General features: G+C 38.8%; 1 protein-coding gene across 2 annotated transcripts in view; it reads right to left on the bottom strand.

Annotated features, from left to right (window-relative positions):
- Nucleotides 1–18,199, bottom strand: part of ETFRF1 (electron transfer flavoprotein regulatory factor 1) — a 62,713-nt gene that overhangs the window by 35,011 nt on the left and 9,503 nt on the right. For both annotated transcript variants that reach the window (XM_053719085.1, XM_053719084.1), the window contains exons 2-4: nucleotides 8,817–8,858; nucleotides 7,832–7,941; nucleotides 7,479–7,736 (exon numbers count right to left, since the gene is read on the bottom strand). In XM_053719085.1, coding sequence (XP_053575060.1) covers nucleotides 7,494–7,736; nucleotides 7,832–7,876 — 288 coding nt within the window. In that variant the 5' untranslated portion in view covers nucleotides 7,877–7,941; nucleotides 8,817–8,858 and the 3' untranslated portion in view covers nucleotides 7,479–7,493. The remainder of the gene's footprint in view (nucleotides 1–7,478; nucleotides 7,737–7,831; nucleotides 7,942–8,816; nucleotides 8,859–18,199) is intronic.

The raw sequence follows: 18,199 nt of genomic DNA, 5'->3' as shown, positions 1-18,199 counted from the left end.
CATAGAGAAAGGCAAAAGGCAAACAGCAATGGGGTATAAAACTGATGAAAAATTTTGGCGCCAACAATATCCGGAAATGACACACTTGCGTCACTAACAACGCAACCGTGTGTAAGACTTCCGCGTCAACTACGACGCCGGAAGTGACAAACTTGCGTCAACGGACGTAGTTTTCGCGCCAAAAAATTATTGCGCCAAGAATGACGCAATAATGTCTAGCATTTGGCGCACCAGCTGCCCGCAATTTGAAAGAGTAAAAAGTAGTCAATTTGAAAAAAGACTAAACCCCAGGTAAGAAAAACATATTTCTTAATATGTTTTATTTCCCAAATATGAAACTGACAGTCTGCACAAGGAAATACATGAACCTGACTCATGGCAAATATAAGTACAATACATATATTTAGAACTTTATATAAATGCATAAAGTGCCAGACCAAAGCTGGGGTGTCTTAAGTAATAAAAAACATACTTACCAAAAAAGACACCCATCCACATATAGCAGATAGCCAAACCAGTACTGAAACGGTTATCAGTAGAGGTAATGGTCTATGAGAGTATATCGTCGATCTGAAAAGGGAGGTAGGTGATGAATCTCTACGACCGATAACAGAGAACCTATTAAATAGACCCCCGTTAGGGAAATCATTGCATTCAATAGGTGATACTCCCTTCACATCCCTCTGACATTCGCTGTACTCTGAGAGGAATCGGGCTTCAAAATGCTGAGAAGCGCATGTCAACGTAGAAATCTTAGCACAAACTTACTTCACCACCTCCATAGGAGGCAAAGTTTGTAAAACTGAATTGTGGGTGGTGTATTTATAGGCATTTTGAGGTTTGGGAAACTTTGCCCCTCCTGGTAGGATTGTATATCCCATATGTCACTAGCTCATGGACTCTTGCCAAGAAAATAGTAGTTTTTGAATATCTGTTTAAAAATACAAAAAACATTTTCTCCTAAGTGAAGAACATTGGAATGTAAAAACATAATTTATGCTTACCTGATAAATGTATTTCTCTTGTAGTGTATCCAGTCCACGGATCATCCATTACTTGTGGGATATTCTCCTTCCCAACAGGAAGTTGCAAGAAGATCACCCACAGCAGAGCTGCTATATAGCTCCTCCCCTCACTGCCATATCCAGTCATTCGACCGAAACAAGACGAGAAAGGAGAAACCATAGGGTGCAGTGGTGACTGTAGTTTAATTAAAATTTAGACCTGCCTTAAAAGGACAGGGCGGGTCGTGGACTGGATACACTACAAGAGAAATAAATTTATCAGGTAAGCATAAATTATGTTTTCTCTTGTTAAGTGTATCCAGTCCACGGATCATCCATTACTTGTGGGATACCAATACCAAAGCTAAAGTACACGGATGATGGGAGGGACAAGGCAGGAACTTAAACGGAAGGAACCACTGCCTGTAGAACCTTTCTCCCAAAAACAGCCTCCGAAGAAGCAAAAGTGTCAAATTTGTAAAATTTTGAAAAGGTCTGAAGCGAAGACCAAGTCGCAGCCTTGCAAATCTGTTCAACAGATGCCTCATTTTTAAAGGCCCAGGTGGAAGCCACAGCTCTAGTAGAATGAGCTGTAATCCTTTCAGGGGGCTGCTGTCCAGCAGTCTCATAGGCTAAGCGTATTATGCTCCGAAGCCAAAAGGAGAGAGAGGTTGCCGAAGCTTTTTGACCTCTCCTCTGTCCAGAGTAAACGACAAACAGGGCAGATGTTTGACGAAAATCTTTAGTAGCCTGTAAGTAAAACTTCAAGGCACGGACTACGTCCAGATTATGCAAAAGACGTTCCTTCTTTGAAGAAGGATTAGGACACAATGATGGAACAACAATCTCTTGATTGATATTCCTGTTAGAAACCACCTTAGGTAAAAACCCAGGTTTGGTACGCAGAACTACCTTGTCTGAATGAAAAATCAGATAAGGAGAATCACAATGTAAGGCAGATAACTCAGAGACTCTTCGAGCCGAGGAAATAGCCATCAAAAACAGAACTTTCCAAGATAAAAGTTTAATATCAATGGAATGAAGGGGTTCAAACGGAACTCCCTGAAGAACTTTAAGAACCAAGTTTAAGCTCCACGGGGGAGCAACAGTTTTAAACACAGGCTTAATCCTAACCAAAGCCTGACAAAATGCCTGGACGTCTGGAACTTCTGCCAGACGCTTGTGCAAAAGAATAGACAGAGCAGAGATCTGTCCTTTTAAAGAACTAGCTGATAAGCGTTTGTCCAAACCCTCTTGGAGAAAGGACAATATCCTAGGAATCCTAACCTTACTCCATGAGTAACTCTTGGATTCACACCAATAAAGATATTTACGCCATATCTTATGGTAGATTTTCCTGGTGACAGGCTTCTGAGCCTGTATTAAAGGTATCAATGACTGACTCGGAGAAGCCACGCCTTGATAGAATCAAGCGTTCAATCTCCATGCAGTCAGTATCAGAGAAATTAGATTTGGATGATTGAAAGGACCTTGTATTAGAAGGTCCTGCTTCAGAGGCAGAGTCCATGGTGGAAGAGATGACATGTCCACTAGGTCTGCATACCAGGTCCTGCGTGGCCACGCAGGCGCAATCAGAATCACTGATGCTCTGTCCTGTTTGATTTTGGCAATCAGTCGAGGGAGCAGAGGAAACGGTGGAAACACATAGGCCAGGTTGAAGAACCAAGGAGCTGCTAGAGCATCTATCAGCGTTGCTCCCGGGTCCCTGGACCTGGATCCGTAACAAGGAAGCTTGGCGTTCTGGCGAGACGCCATGAGATCCAGTTCTGGTTTGCCCCAACAATGGACCAGTTGAGCAAACACCTCTGGATGGAGTTCCCACTCCCCCGGATGAAAAGTTTGACGACTTAGAAAATCCGCCTCCCAGTTCTCTACGCCTGGGATGTGGATCGCTGACAGGTGGCAAGAGTGAGACCTGGTTCCCCCTTGATGGTTGATGTAAGCCACAGTCGTGATGTTGTCCGACTGAAATCTGATGAACCTCAGTGTTGCTAACTGAGGCCAAGCTAGAAGAGCATTGAATATTGCTCTTAACTCCAGAATATTTAGTCCACGATCCCTGAGCCTTCAGGGAGTTCCAGACTGCGCCCCAACCTAGAAGGCTGGCATCTGTTGTTACAATCGTCCAATCTGGCCTGCGAAAGGTCATACCCTTGGACAGATGGATCTGAGAAAGCCACCAGAGAAGAGAATCTCTGGTCTCTTGATCCAGATTTAGTAAAGGGGACAAATCTGAGTAATCCCCATTCCACTGACTTAGCATGCATAATTGCAGCGGTCTGAGATGCAGGCGCTCAAATGGCACTATGTCCATTTGCCGCTACCATTAAGCCGATTACTTCCATGCACTGAGCCACTGACGGGCATGGAATGGAATGAAGGACACGGCAAGCATTTAGAAGTTTTGATAACCTGGACTCCGTCAGGTAAATTTTCATCTCTACAGAATCTATAAGAGTCCCTAGGAAGGAGACTCTTGTGAGTGGTGATAGAGAACTCTTTTCCACGTTCACTTTCCACCCATGCGACCTCAGAAATGCCAGAACTATCTCTGTATGAGACTTGGCAATTTGAAAGATTGACGCCTGTATCAGGATGTCGTCTAGATACGGAGCCACCGCTATGCCTCGCGGTCTTAGAACCGCCAGAAGTGAGCCCAGAACCTTTGTAAAAATTCTCGGGGCAGTGGCCAACCCGAAGGGAAGAGCTACAAATTGGTAATGCCTGTCTAGAAAGGCAAACCATAGAAACCGATGATGATCTTTGTGAATCGGTATGTGAAGGTAGGCATCCTTTAAGTCCACTGTGGTCATGTACTGACCCTCTTGGATCATGGGTAGGATGGTCCGAATAGTTTCCATTTTGAATGATGGAACTCTGAGGAATTTGTTTAAGATCTTTAGATCCAAGATTGGTCTGAAGGTTCCCTCTTTCTTGGGAACCACAAACAGATTTGAATAAAATCCCTGTCCTTGTTCCGTCCGCGGAACTGGATGGATCACTCCCATTACTAGGAGGTCTTGCACACAGCTTAGGAATGCCTCTTTCTTTATCTGGTTTGCTGATAACCTTGAAAGATGAAATCTCCCTTGTGGAGGAGAAGCTTTGAAGTCCAGAAGATATCCCTGAGATATGATCTCCAATGCCCAGGGATCCTGAACATCTCTTGCCCACGCCTGGGCGAAGAGAGAAAGTCTGCCCCCCACTAGATCCGTTTCCGGATAGGGGGCCGTTCCTTCATGCTGTCTTGGGGGCAGCAGCAGGCTTTCTGGCCTGCTTGCCCTTGTTCCAGGACTGGTTAGGTTTCCAGGCCTGTCTCGAATGAGCAACAGTTCCCTCTTGTTTTGAATCGGAGGAAGTTGATGCTGCTCCTGCCTTGAAATTTCGAAAGGTACGAAAATTAGACTGTTTGGCCTTTGATTTGGCCCTGCCTTGAGGAAGGGTATGACCCTTGCCTCCAGTAATGTCAGCAATAATTTCCTTCAAGCCAGGCCCGAATAAGGTCTGCCCCTTGAAAGGAATGTTGAGTAATTTAGACTTTGAAGTCACGTCAGCTGACCAGGATTTAAGCCATAGCGCCCTACGCGCCTGGATGGCGAATCCGGAATTCTTAGCCGTTAGTTTAGTCAAATGAACAATGACATCAGAAACAAATGAGTTAGCTAGCTTAAGCGTTCTAAGCTTGTCAATAATTTCATTCAATGGAGCTGTCTGGATGGCCTCTTCCAGGGCCTCAAACCAGAATGCCGCCGCAGCAGTGACAGGCGCAATGCATGCAAGGGGCTGTAAAATAAAACCTTGTTGAATTAACATTTTCTTAAGGTAACCCTCCAATTTTTTATCCATTGGATCTGAAAAAGCACAACTGTCCTCAACCGGGATAGTGGTACGCTTTGCTAAAGTAGAAACTGCTCCCTCCACCTTAGGGACCGTCTGCCATAAGTCCCGTGTAGTGGCGTCTATTGGAAACATTTTTTCTAAATTTAGGAGGTGGGGAAAAGGGCACACCGGGTCTATCCCACTCCTTGCTAATAATTTCTGTAAGCCTTTTAGGTATAGGAAAAACGTCAGTACACACCGGCACCGCATAGTATCTATCCAGCCTACACAATTTCTCTGGAATTGCAACTGTGTTACAGTCATTCAGAGCAGCTAATACCTCCCCAAGCAATACACGGAGGTTCTCAAGCTTAAATTTAAAATTAGAAATCTCTGAATCAGGTTTCCCCGAGTCAGAGATGTCACCCACAGACTGAAGCTCTCCGTCCTCATATTCTGCATACTGTGACACAGTATCAGACATGGCTCTAACAGCATTTGCGCGCTCTGTATCTCTCCTAACCCCAGAGCTATCGCGCTTGCCTCTTAATTCAGGCAATCTAGATAATACCTCTGACAGGGTATTATTCATGATTGCAGCCATGTCCTGCAAGGTAATCGCTATGGGCGTCCCTGATGTAATTGGCGCCATATTGGCGTGCGTCCCCTGAGTGGGAGACGAAGGGTCTGACACGTGGGGAGAGTTAGTCGGCATAACTTCCCCCTCGACAGAACCCTCTGGTGATAATTCTTTTATAGATAAAGACTGATCTTAACTGTTTAAGGTGATATCAATACATTTAGTACACATTCTCCTATGGGGCTCCACCATGACTTTCAAATATAATGAACAAGTAGGTTCCTCTGTGTCAGACATGTTTAAACAGACTAGCAATGAGACTAGCAAGCTTGGAAAACACTTTAATACAAGTTTACAAGCAATATAAAAAACGTTACTGCGCCTTTAAGAAACACAAATTTTTCCCAAATTTTGAAATAACAGTGAAAAAATGCAGTTACACTAACGAAATTTTTACAGTGTATGTAATAAGTTAGCAGAGCATTGCACCCACTTGCAAATGGATGATTAACCCCTTAATACCAAAAACGGAATAACAAATGACAAAAACGTTTTTTAAACAGTCACAACAACTGCCACAGCTCTACTGTGGCTTTTTACCTCCCTCAATATGACTTTTGAAGCCTTTTGAGCCCTTCAGAGAAGTCCTGGATCATGCAGGAAGAAGCTGGATGTCTGTGTCTGTAATTTTTGCTGTGCAAAAAACGCCAAAATAGGCCCCTCCCACTCATATTACAACAGTGGGAAGCCTCATGGAACTGTTTTTTAGGCAAAATTCAAGACAGCCATGTGGAAAAAACTAGGCCCCAATAAGTTTTATCACCAAACATATGTAAAAAACGATTAAACATGCCAGCAAACCTTTTAAAATACACTTTTATAAGAGTATGTATCTCTATTAATAAGCCTGATACCAGTCGCTATCACTGCATTTAAGGCTTTACTTACATTACTTCTGTATCAGCAGCATTTTCTAGCAAATTCCATCCCTAGAAAAATATTTTAACTGCACATACCTTATTACAGGAAAACCTGCACGCTATTCCCCCTCTGAAGTTACCTCACTCCTCAGAATATGTGAGAACAGCAAAGGATCTTAGTTACTTCTGCTAAGATCATAGAAAACGCAGGCAGATTCTTCTTCTAAATATTGCCTGAGATAAACAGTACACTCCGGTACCATTTAAAAATAACAAACTTTTGATTGAAGAAATAAACTAAGTATAAAACACCACAGTCCTCTTACAACCTCCATCTTAGTTGAGAGTTGCAAGAGAATGACTGGATATGGCAGTGAGGGGAGGAGCTATATAGCAGCTCTGCTGTGGGTGATCCTCTTGCAACTTCCTGTTGGGAAGGAGAATATCCCACAAGTAATGGATGATCCGTGGACTGGATACACTTAACAAGAGAAATACTTACAGTAAAAACACATTATAAAATATTAAGATTGATTAAAAATTATTTTTCAGCTTTTAAGGTATTTGAGTGGAAAGGGCTCCAAAGTGTGTGTGTGAGAATATATATATATGTATATATATATATATATATATACATACATAAATACACACACATACATTTAGACATATATATCTCTATACCCCTTTCCGGTCAAACAACTTGTCGCATACAATATTCCTTTTAATCCTTCTATATAAAAAAAACATATATTGATGAATATTTTTATCAGATAGTTTATATATGATGTATATAGGAGTATAAAACTTTTAATGTACTTATGTTGTGCTTGGTGCAATTTTTTTTTTTAACTTTTACACTTTATGCTAGGGCTCAACACGTGTAAACCCGATGCACGCTAATTTAGTTTGCGCTTGAGCGAACACATTTACTTTCAACTTGTGATACGTGCACAACTTATTACGGTCACAATATTGGTTATCACGATCCAAACTAAAAATAGCGTATTACTTGTAATATGACTCTTTATGGGGAATGAAATTTTGTGTTTAATATCCCTTTAACTTCAAGATCTCCTATAAATGCACAAAGTTATGCTTTAAAAATAATAAACACAAATAAATGTAATCATTTACCCCAACAAGTGTTTCTCAATGAGTATCAGATTTGCTCTGTTCTGCATTCTGATTGTCTGCATAATAACGCTGCTTCATTGCTCGGTACTTCCTAAGATAGTATAACGCTTCAATCTCTTTGATAACAAATTCTCCCCGTGTAATGAGTTCTCTAATCTTTTCAGGATCGTTGACATCCTTGTTTTTCATAAAAGCTTTTTTCAGACGTTCTTTAAAATAACTTTCACCTTTTGGATATTCTCGTCCAAGGAACAGGAGCTTTAAAACAAACAAACAAAGTAAATGAAAAAAAAACAGGACAGTTACTATTTAAGATAATTATTGGCATTCGGTATCTTAGACACAGCACTTACGTTTTTATAAAGCTTCACTACTTCTGCTCTTAAAGGATTGGCCATTTTTATAAGTCGATGAACGAATGTAATTATTAGTCCGTCATTTGGCTGAGTTTGGTAATAAAGTGCTTTAAAGAAAAAACAATAAGTGAAACAGCTGCGCAAATGATTTGGATACAAAACTGGAAGGGTTACGACAAGTTTTACATTCAAATATCATTCACCTCTGATCCTAAAACATACACTTTGGAATGGATATTGTAATGTAAACAGTTAGAGCACGTCAATTTTAACAATACTGAGCCTAGCATACTAGATTATAAGTGGAGCACTAATTAATCGCTCGCCCATAAATAGGCAAATTCGCCCATTTATAGCGCACGATAAATAACCAGCCATTACAAGTGGCTGTTTAATGCTACCGTGAGCTTGCGGTAGCAATTACCACTCCTAAAATTAACCAGAGAACAGATCTCTGGTTAATTTTAAAAATGTGCCCTAATTGCCTTCAAGCTTAAAGGGACACTGAACCCAAATTTTTTCTTTCGTGATTCAGATAGAGCAGCAATTTTAGGCAACTTTCTAATTTACTCCTATTATCAATTTTTCTTCATTCACTTGCTATCTTTATTTGAAAAAGAAGGAATCTAAGCTTCTTTTTTGTTTTAGTACTCTGGACAGCACTTTTTTTTTATTGGTGGATGAATTTATCCACCAATCAGCAAGAATAACCCAGGTTATTCACCAAAAATGGGCCGGTATCTAAACTTACATTCTTGCATTTCAAATAAAGATACCAAGAGAAGGAAGAAAATTTTATAATAGGAGTAAATTAAAAAGTTGCTTAAATTTGCATGGTCTATCTGAATCACAAAAGAAAACATTTGGGTTCAGTGTCCCTTTAAGTGTAAGCTTCTATAATAATGGGCACGTTTTTCTCTAACCCCTTCCTAACCGGGTATTTTGAACAAATTACTTAGCCATTTGGAAATATTGCAGTTACCTGTATTGTTCCTGTGTAGACTCAATAAGGCACATACAGAATCTACAGAAGAGAAACAACGGAGGAGCACTATGTAAAACTTAGCCTTTAATAATAATTGCACAGAAAATACAAGCAGCAATGGTATGGGACTTTGAGAACATCAGTTTTAAGCCGGACTCCTAGCTGATACTCTACTAAAACCTCAACATCATTGGTTAAAGGGATAGCCTAGTCAAAATGAAACGTTCATGATTCAGGTAGGGCATGCAATTTTAGGCTTTCCAATTTACATTTATAATCAAATATGCTTTGTTTTATTCATATTCTTTGTTTAAAGCTAAACCTAGGTAGGCTCATATGCTAATTTCCAAACCCTTAAAGGCTGCCTCTTATCTCAGTTCATTTTGAAAGTTTTTCACAGCTAGACAGCACTAGTTCATGTGTACCATAGCGATAACATTGTGCTCATGGAGTTATTTGTGAGCCAGCACTGATTGGCTAAAATGCAAGTCTGTCAGAAGAACTGAAATAAGGGGGCAGTCTGCAGAGGCTTAGATACAAGGTAACTGCAGAGGTAAAAAGTACATTAATATAACAGTGTTGGTTCTGCAAAACTGGGGAATGGGTAATAAAAGGGATTATCTATCTTTTTATACAATACAAATTCTGGAGTAGACTGTCCCTGTCCCTTTAATTCCTCGGACGAGGTCACTCCTCCAGCATGGCTGATGTGCTCCATTTTAAGGTGGAATTATCCCTTTATACTAAATTGGTCATATTTTACTTGATCATATCTAGCTTAAATATTCTATGGGTCCTTAACACCGAATCCCACACCATAGTGCAAATTAATCCTGTCCCAGAGTATAAACATTCACGCAGTACAAACACGTGAGAGGGCATCAGTAGCTAATTATTCTGTAAAAACTTTAGCATTGGTTATATATTTTATCTGTATCAACAATAATTCATTTTACAGTCACCATTTGTATCCAACATAAGACATATAAATAAATATTCTCTGACAATTTGTGAATATATTTACAAAAATCTTAAACAAAATGGTTAACACTCCTTGACAGAATATAGCAAACTTTGTTACTGAGAAATGTGTTCCATCCTCAATATACAATGTGACATAAAATACTTAAAGGGACATAATACTCATATGCTAAATCACTTGAAACTGATGTAGTATAACTGTAAAAAGCTGACAGGAAAATATCCCCTGATATAAGATATTTTACCTCACAATTTCCTCAGCTCAGCAGAGTGAGTTCTGTGTAAAAAGTTATACTTCGGAGCTTCCTGGGAGGCGCACACGTCAACATCCGGTGCGTTGACTCTGCACGGACAGAGTGAGAGCAACTACACACAAGCAGCATTGATCCTGTTGGCAGTTTTTTGGCCCTATCAAACTGCCCGAGGAGGTGGAACCCGGTGCCCTTGGAGGTGAAACCTGGTGGCCGCTGCTTAGAGGAAGTTCCATTGCGCTATAGTGATCAGGTGGCGCTGATACCGGCTTATGTAGCAGCCCTGTTTTCTGGGGAAAAATACTACAGACAGTACTTTGCTCTAAAAGGCGCTGAACGCTTGGTTCTACACCACGCTAATATTGCGGAGGGGAAGAGCTTCGGGAAGGAACCTACATCCCTGACTGCAGACGTATCCGGTGGCAGAAGGTGGCAGCAGGTTTCTACGCCACGGGGGAGGTGTCCCGTGTGGTGTGTTGGCCTGTGGGAGCCCTGGCAGAGATACAGTCACACAGCAGCCTCGAGGAAAAGAAAAGAAAAACCCTCTTTAAAACCGCAAGTATAACGCACACTTCATATGCCTTGACATTTGTTGTTCTCTACACCACAGAAGGGCAACCGGATAAATATTCAAAAGCGGTATAACCCCAGGATACAAGGGCTGTGATATCTGCTCTACTTCATACCGCACAAGGGTACTTGATAAACAGTTAATAGAGCTATAATCCCAGGATTGTTTGAGAGCGATACGGAAGCATTACAGAGCACTAACATTACCCTGTCGCAAGCATATAAAGGAAAAAAAAGGGGCTTATTAGTCTTTAAACCTCGAGATGGACATATAAGGCTCAAACTTTCATCCATACTACATAGATGCAACACAGAAATTGAGCTTTGTGCATTGTTGTGGAGGGGGAAAAAAAAAAAAAAAAAAAGCAGCTTAGTACCCTAAAAACTCCAGGTCGGATAGTCAAGTCTAAAGGACTGCATTACTTCATAGGATGGACACAAAACAGGCCTATTAACGTCCTGTAGAGGGGAAAAAAAAAAAAAAAAAAAATCTGTTAGTAAATCTGTTAGTTTGGCACTGTAAGGGTTAATGTGCAGCACATTACAGCCTTCGTTTTAAAGATGGTCATATACTATTGATGTCTTCTGTACTAAATCCAGCTACAATAAGTAGAAGATATTTTGATACTGACATCTGGTTATTTGTGCCGTGTTGTGGTTTGATGCATGTGTTTGTTGGAGCAACATTTCGGTTCTATGTCTAAAACATGTCTTTCGATTAGAGACAGGGTGTACTGTTTATAATTCTCCTATATTGACCATTTGTCTCAGAAACTGGTTTGAGCGTGTCAGCTTAAACTGGGCCCCAAGGTGCCTGGTAAAATATCATTTTGCTGCCCTTAAAAAGGGTGACTAGTTAATATAGGTCAAATACCCTTAAGTTAATGATCTAGTATCCTCACTTGCTCATTGTTTTGCACTAATTTTCAGCACTGTGTTTTTCACACTATACTAAATCACTGATTGTTTTACAAGAGTCCAAAAGTTTTTGTCGGGACAGTTTTTGTTCTTTATTGTTTTTTTTTTCTTTTCTTAGTTAGGGTATATTGTAGATAAGACCCTCTCTTTCACCAAAGGAGGGGGGATCACACTAAAAAAAAAAAAAAAAAAAAAAAAAGGGGAAGGGAAATTCCACATTCAAGGTTCACAATACACTTAAGGTTCATATATCAGGGGGGAGAGATTTTGCCCCACACAGGTTCACCTCTTTTAAGATTCACTATTTTTTTTTTTAGATATATTATTAGTACAGGTATAAATTGTATTTGCTGTTCCATTAACAGGGTATGGATAAATATATTACAAACGCAAAAACTAGGTCACCAGCTATGCCACCAAAAAGAGATAAAAAAACTAAGTCATTACAGGAAACCGTCTCTGAAAAACCAGATATAAATGAGGAGAGCCCCATAGCTGATTCACAAATAACACTAGACAAATTGGCAGATATGATAATGCCACAATTTAAAACAATTAGAAACGAGATCACTACCCTCACAACAGAAGTCAGACAATTCGCACATCGAATGTCTGAGGTAGAGAGACGGGTTTCAGACCTAGAAGATGTATCGAATATACAAGAGGCAGCCAATAAAAAAACAGCTGAGACAATCAAGACCTTACAAAACAAAATCCAAGACTTAGAGAGGATAGATCTAGACGAAGTAATATCAGAATAATTGGTCTACCAGAAGTTAATGAATATAAAGATCTTATCTCATTTGCTGCCATAACATTACCTAAGTTATTGGGACTACCACTCCAAAATGGGAAATTACAGATTGAAAGAGCTCATAGAACAGGTACTAACATAAAATATCAAGACGGTTACACGAGACCCAGAATGGTTATGGTAAAGTTTCTAAATTTTCAGGAAAAAGTTGATATAATGCGGGCATATAGAAACCATAACCCACTAATGTTAGGTTCTGCGCAAATATACCTTTTTCAAGATTATTCTATTGAAACTGCAGACAAGAGAAAGAGTATGGCGCCATTTTGTACATCGTTAATTCAAAATAGTTACAAAGCCAGTTTAAGATACCCCGCCAAAATTGTTGTAGAAGACATAGAAGGTAACAACATTATCCTAAATAACTGTGCTGAAGCTAAAGCATTTTTCTCAGAACATAATATTCAGGTACCACAACATAACACTAAAAATGCTAGTGCTAAAAGATAAGTAAAAGGTAAATTACTGAACAAAGTATTAAGTTGTCTATGGTGATAGAGAAGTTGGGCTTTTATTTTTTCCTTAAGAGATTTAACAGGCATGAAGTAATAAGGATAATCAGAAGTTTCATTTTTGCTGGTTATATGTATGTTTTGTTTTTAAATTTGATTGCGGGAGACCCATTTGATATAGTCCAATGGACCCCCTCGAGTGTAGGGTTGGGCTCTTTTTATCTTTTTTTTTTTTTTTTTCTTCTCCTCTCTGCTTTCCCCCGTCCTCCATACTCCTCTTTCAACCACAAATGGTTAAGAAATGCTTAATTTAGTTTCATGGAACGTGGGAGGGGTTACCTCCCTGATTAAGAGGAAAAATATCTTGAAATTATTGAAAAAACAAAAAGCAGACATTATGTTCTTACAAGAACTTCACCTGAAAGGCCCAGAAATTCTAAAACTCAAGAGTAATTGGTTGAAAGAGATTATTGCTACACCCTGCGATAAACGTAGCCGCGGAGTAGCCATCTTATTGCACAGAGATCTGGAATATGAGATAATAAAAAATGAATTGGACCCAGAAGGTCGCTATATCATATTACAGTTACGAATGGGTAACTGTATCTGGTCTTTCTGCAATATATACGGACCTAACAAAACCGATAAAATATTTTGGGACAAAATAGAGAAAAAACTACTTCCTCTACAAGGGCAAAACCTAATTATTTTGGGAGATTTCAATATGACCTTAAATCCAGTAATGGACAGATTTAGACAATCAAATAAGCAAGTTTATAGACAAGAGGCTAAAATATTTGGTAGTTTCGTGAAGAAGCTAAAGGTTGTGGATATATGGAGGATACAGCACCCGGACGAGTGCAGCTTTTCCTGTGAATCTAGAGCTTTTAAAAAATTTTCTCGCATAGATTTATTTTTAGTTGATAGACTGTTGCTAAAACTTGATATGGATGCGACGATTAACGAGATCCTCTTATCAGATCATGCAATTATAAGTTTAAAAATCAAAGATAGAAAAATGGGGTCTACCAATAATTTCTGTTTTCCCAAATATATGAGTAACAATACTAAATTTTGTAACTGGTTAACAAATACTTGGAGGATCTTCTTAAAAAATAACTCTAGATATGCAGACAAACCTGAGATTCTCTGGGAAGCAGGAAAGGCTGTACTCCGTGGGGAGATGGTGGCCTATATGTCCAGGTTAAAAAAAAAGATTAAGTTACGTGAGATACAACTAGCAAATCAACTTAAAAATGCATATAATTCCTATCTATCTAATCCACATTCGGTTACGTGGGAGAAATATAAACAGTCAAGAGAGGAAAGAGAAATTTTTTTAAAGCAGAAATGGACAATGGAAGATTTAAAAGTTAGGGCTACTTTTCAAGGTCCAAAGGGTATATCTGCAGGGTATTTGACAAAACTGATTTAAGTAAAAAGTAGTAAGAATATAATTTCTAATATAAGGGAAGGAGATAGCCACCATTTTCATGCTTCTGATGTTAGACAAGCCTTCTTCAGATACTATCAAAAATTGTACTCAGCGGAAGTAATTGATGTAGAAGCTAAAGAAAAATTCTGGCAAAGTATCAAAGTGCCCAGAATCACATCGGAAGCACTTAACATGATTAACCAAAAAATATCGGAAAAAGAAATTGATATGGCTATAAAAAAGTTGAAAAATAATAAAACACCGGGCCCGGATGGACTGCCAGCCGAATTCTACAAAAGTATCAGAGTAGACATTGTCGCCACGCTAGGAAAATTATATAATGACTATTATGTTAATAATATTAAACCATCAAAATATTTCACTGACTCTATTGTGACATTAGTTCATAAGAAGGGCAAAAACCGTGAAGAGCTAGGGTCTTATAGACCAATATCCTTGTTAAACGTAGACTATAAACTATTAATGGCAAAAGTGGCAAATAGATTAAAAAAGGTATTAGGTGAGGTTATTCATCAAGACCAGACAGGTTTTATGCCAGGTAGGAATGTGGTTAGAAACATCAGACGCATACTGATAACCCTAGACTACTACTTTAATAAAGTCAGGGGTCATAAGAAACCAATACGAGGAGATATGGCCCTCCTTGCAATAGATGCTGAAAAAGCATTTGATGCCATCACATGGGACCACTTATTCACTGCACTTGATAAATTTGGTTTACAAGCCAATCTCCTCAATTTAACTAAAGCAATTTATAATAACCCCAGGTCCCAACTCTTAGTAAATTCAGAACTCTCACAATACATCATACTCTATAAAGGGACAAGACAAGGCTGTCCACTATCGCCACTTTTATTTAATATCTCCCTTGAACCTCTGGCAATTCTTTTAAGACAAGAGTTAACAGGGATCCGAATTGGTAAGCATAATCTAAAAATTTCATTATATGCAGACGATTTGTTACTTTATTTATATAATACGTCTGAAAGTATACCAAAATGTCTAAACTTAATAGGAATGTACAGTAAATTCTCCGGGTATAGAATGAACCTGTGAAAATCCGAGATACTCTGGCTACAAAAAAATAATAAGAGTTACTTAAAACATGGTTTCCATGAAGTCCAACATCTAAAATATCTCGGTATAAGTATATGTAAAGATCCGAATGATTGGTATAAGATCAATTATGAAAATCTATTTAATAAATTACCTCAGGATCTAGCAAAATGGAGTATGTATAAACTGTCACTATCAGCTAAGATAATGGTAATCAAAACAATAATCTTCCCCAAATTTTTATTTCTGCTACAAAACCTACCCTTATTTATAGTAAAATCTGATATACAGAGGTTCAATAAAGCAATCTCTTTATTTCTCTGGAATAATGGTAAACCCCGGATAGCAATAAATAAGCTCGTGCAACGTAAAAAAGATGGGGGCTTTGCACTCCCTTGTCTTAAAACATATAATATGGTGGCATTAGTTAAGTTTGCTGTAGATTGGTTAGTTGAGGGGGAGTATGTTACTTATTACAATCTAGAATTAGAAGTAGTCGCACCTTATGACCTCAAGGCAATACTACACACAGATAAAAAACAAATGCCTAATAATGTCTCTAAACTGCTCACAATTAAGAATGTTATTTTAGCCTGGCAGAAATATTGTATGCTCTTAAAATGACAATACCATATCTCGAAATACTGCCCTATTATAGGCATGCCTGACTTCTCTCCAGGTCTCTCAGACCCGGTATTTAGAAAATGGAAGGAAAAAGGTTTAAAGAGTTGGATCCAACTCAAACAAGAAGACACAATATATGTAAAGTCATTTCCTGAAATTAGGAACGAGTTCCAATTACAATCCCAAAATTTCTATGCATATTTACAGAGCAGGAGCTACTTTAATCAGTTGTGCCAGCTACCCGGGACAGAGTGGGAGTGGACAGAGATAGAATCTGGACTAAGGGGGGGGGGGGGGAAGAGATCAATCTCTATATGGTACAATATGTTATGTGATAAATCCGGGCTAATGCAAGTGGAAAAGATCACAATATATATTAATAGGCTTTTTCCGCAGATACAAGCGCAGGATATCAGAAAATGCTTCAATATGTTAGAAACTGCCACGACTGTCTATAGTTGGAGGGAGTCGCAATATAAATTATTGAATAATTATTACCTAACACCGTATAAAATTAATAAATGGGCAGATACAGTATCACCCTGTAAATGCTACAAATGTAAAGCTGAGAAAGCTGACATTAAACACTGTCTCTGGGAATGCCCAAAGATACTGCAGTTTTGGGGTAAAGTTAATCATTGGCTTAATAAATTTACACGTACAAAAATATCCCTGACTGCAGTCAATATCTTTTTGCTATACGATATAGGTGAATACAAAGCAGATAAACTCTTAGTAAACTTGGCTATTTTGGCGGCGCGTAATATAATATTTAAAAAATGGAAATCGCCGGAGGGGCCGAGTGTGAAAGAATTCATTAACAGCATGAATACGCAGATGACAATAGAGCTATTTAATATTAAACCTTACTCAGAAAAGAGACTTACAGTTTTTTTTTCAAAGTGGTTAAACATAATCAGGGAAAAACCATTAACTGCACAAAAACAACTTATATCACCTTTACAAAACTCCCCAGAATTTATGACACTTATGTTAAAAAATGTCCTACCCCAAGAGTGGGGTTAGGAATGCCGGCAGCTAGAAAAAAAAATATAGCTGCAGGATGTGATAATTAGATAGTTGGATGTTGGAGTTAGCGGGGAGTAGGGGGCGAAAGAGTACATTGTTATATTGTTATTTTTTTTTTTTTTTCCTTTTGTTTTGTGTATAGGGGGTATGCGTGTGGTGCTGTGTGCGGGTGCATGGTAAGAATGCTATAAAAACAGTAGTGTTGATAAAGAATGTAGGGCTTTTAGGAACAATCAAGAGTATAAGAATGTTAAATAATTCGAAATGTTTCTTCTTGTTCTAACATGTACTTTATTTTGTTTAAAATTTTTCTTAATTGGCCCTGTGCGGTGCAAAACAAGAAAATATTGTTCTGACATATTTTGCCTCTTTTTACCCGAAACTGTATCAATGGCCCTGCGTGGCACAAAGCAAGTAACATATTGTTGTTTGATGTTATGTCATATTCTTGTTTGTATCCTACACTACTGGTTATAAAAAAATAAATAAAAAATTATACTTCACCTGCTCCCAGCTGCAGGTAAAAAAAAATAAAAAAAAATGAAGAAATGAACAGCAGCCAATCAGCATCAGCAGTGCTGATGTCATGAACTCTTACTGTGATCTCATGAGATTTGACTTAACTCTCATGAGATTTCATAGTAAGCTTCCTTTACCTGATTGGTGAAATAATATGAGAGTTCACGAGGCTCATCCTTTCAGCTGTCCCAGGACAGACATACTAAAATGCTGCTTAGAAATCCTTTACAATGGGAGGTGGCTACTGAGGAACTTTTGAGGTAAAATATCTTTCTTTTTTACATAGAGATGTTCAGGTGATATTTTCTAGTCAGCTTTTTACATCTATGCTGCAGCACTTTAAAGTGTTTAAATATTTGGGTATTATGGCCCTTAATCAGTACCGATCTACGTACCAAAAATGAAGTAGGTTGTATTCAGAATTTAAACCATTGCATCTGAAAAATACAAAAACTTCTCTTTTAGTTCCCAATATTCAAAGCATCAACAGACTGTCGAGAAACTACCTTACTGGCCTTGTCGTCCTCGCAGTCTGACGGTCTGTCTAGATATTCAAAGAAAAGGAGCTCGTCGAGCAATGCCGGTGAGTGGGAATGTCTCTTCCATAGAAGTCAATGGGAGTGTGATGTCACCACCCGCATCGCCACTCATCTGCATATTGCTGCGGCTGGGGGGGAGCAGCACGATTTGAAGTAGGCATACATGGCACA

The sequence above is a fragment of the Bombina bombina genome, chromosome 6 (genome assembly GCF_027579735.1).
Source record: "Bombina bombina isolate aBomBom1 chromosome 6, aBomBom1.pri, whole genome shotgun sequence".
NCBI classification, from domain to species: Eukaryota; Metazoa; Chordata; class Amphibia; order Anura; family Bombinatoridae; genus Bombina; species Bombina bombina.
The sequence above is the reverse complement of the archived record's forward strand: the minus strand, read 5'-3'. Positions and strand labels throughout refer to the sequence as shown.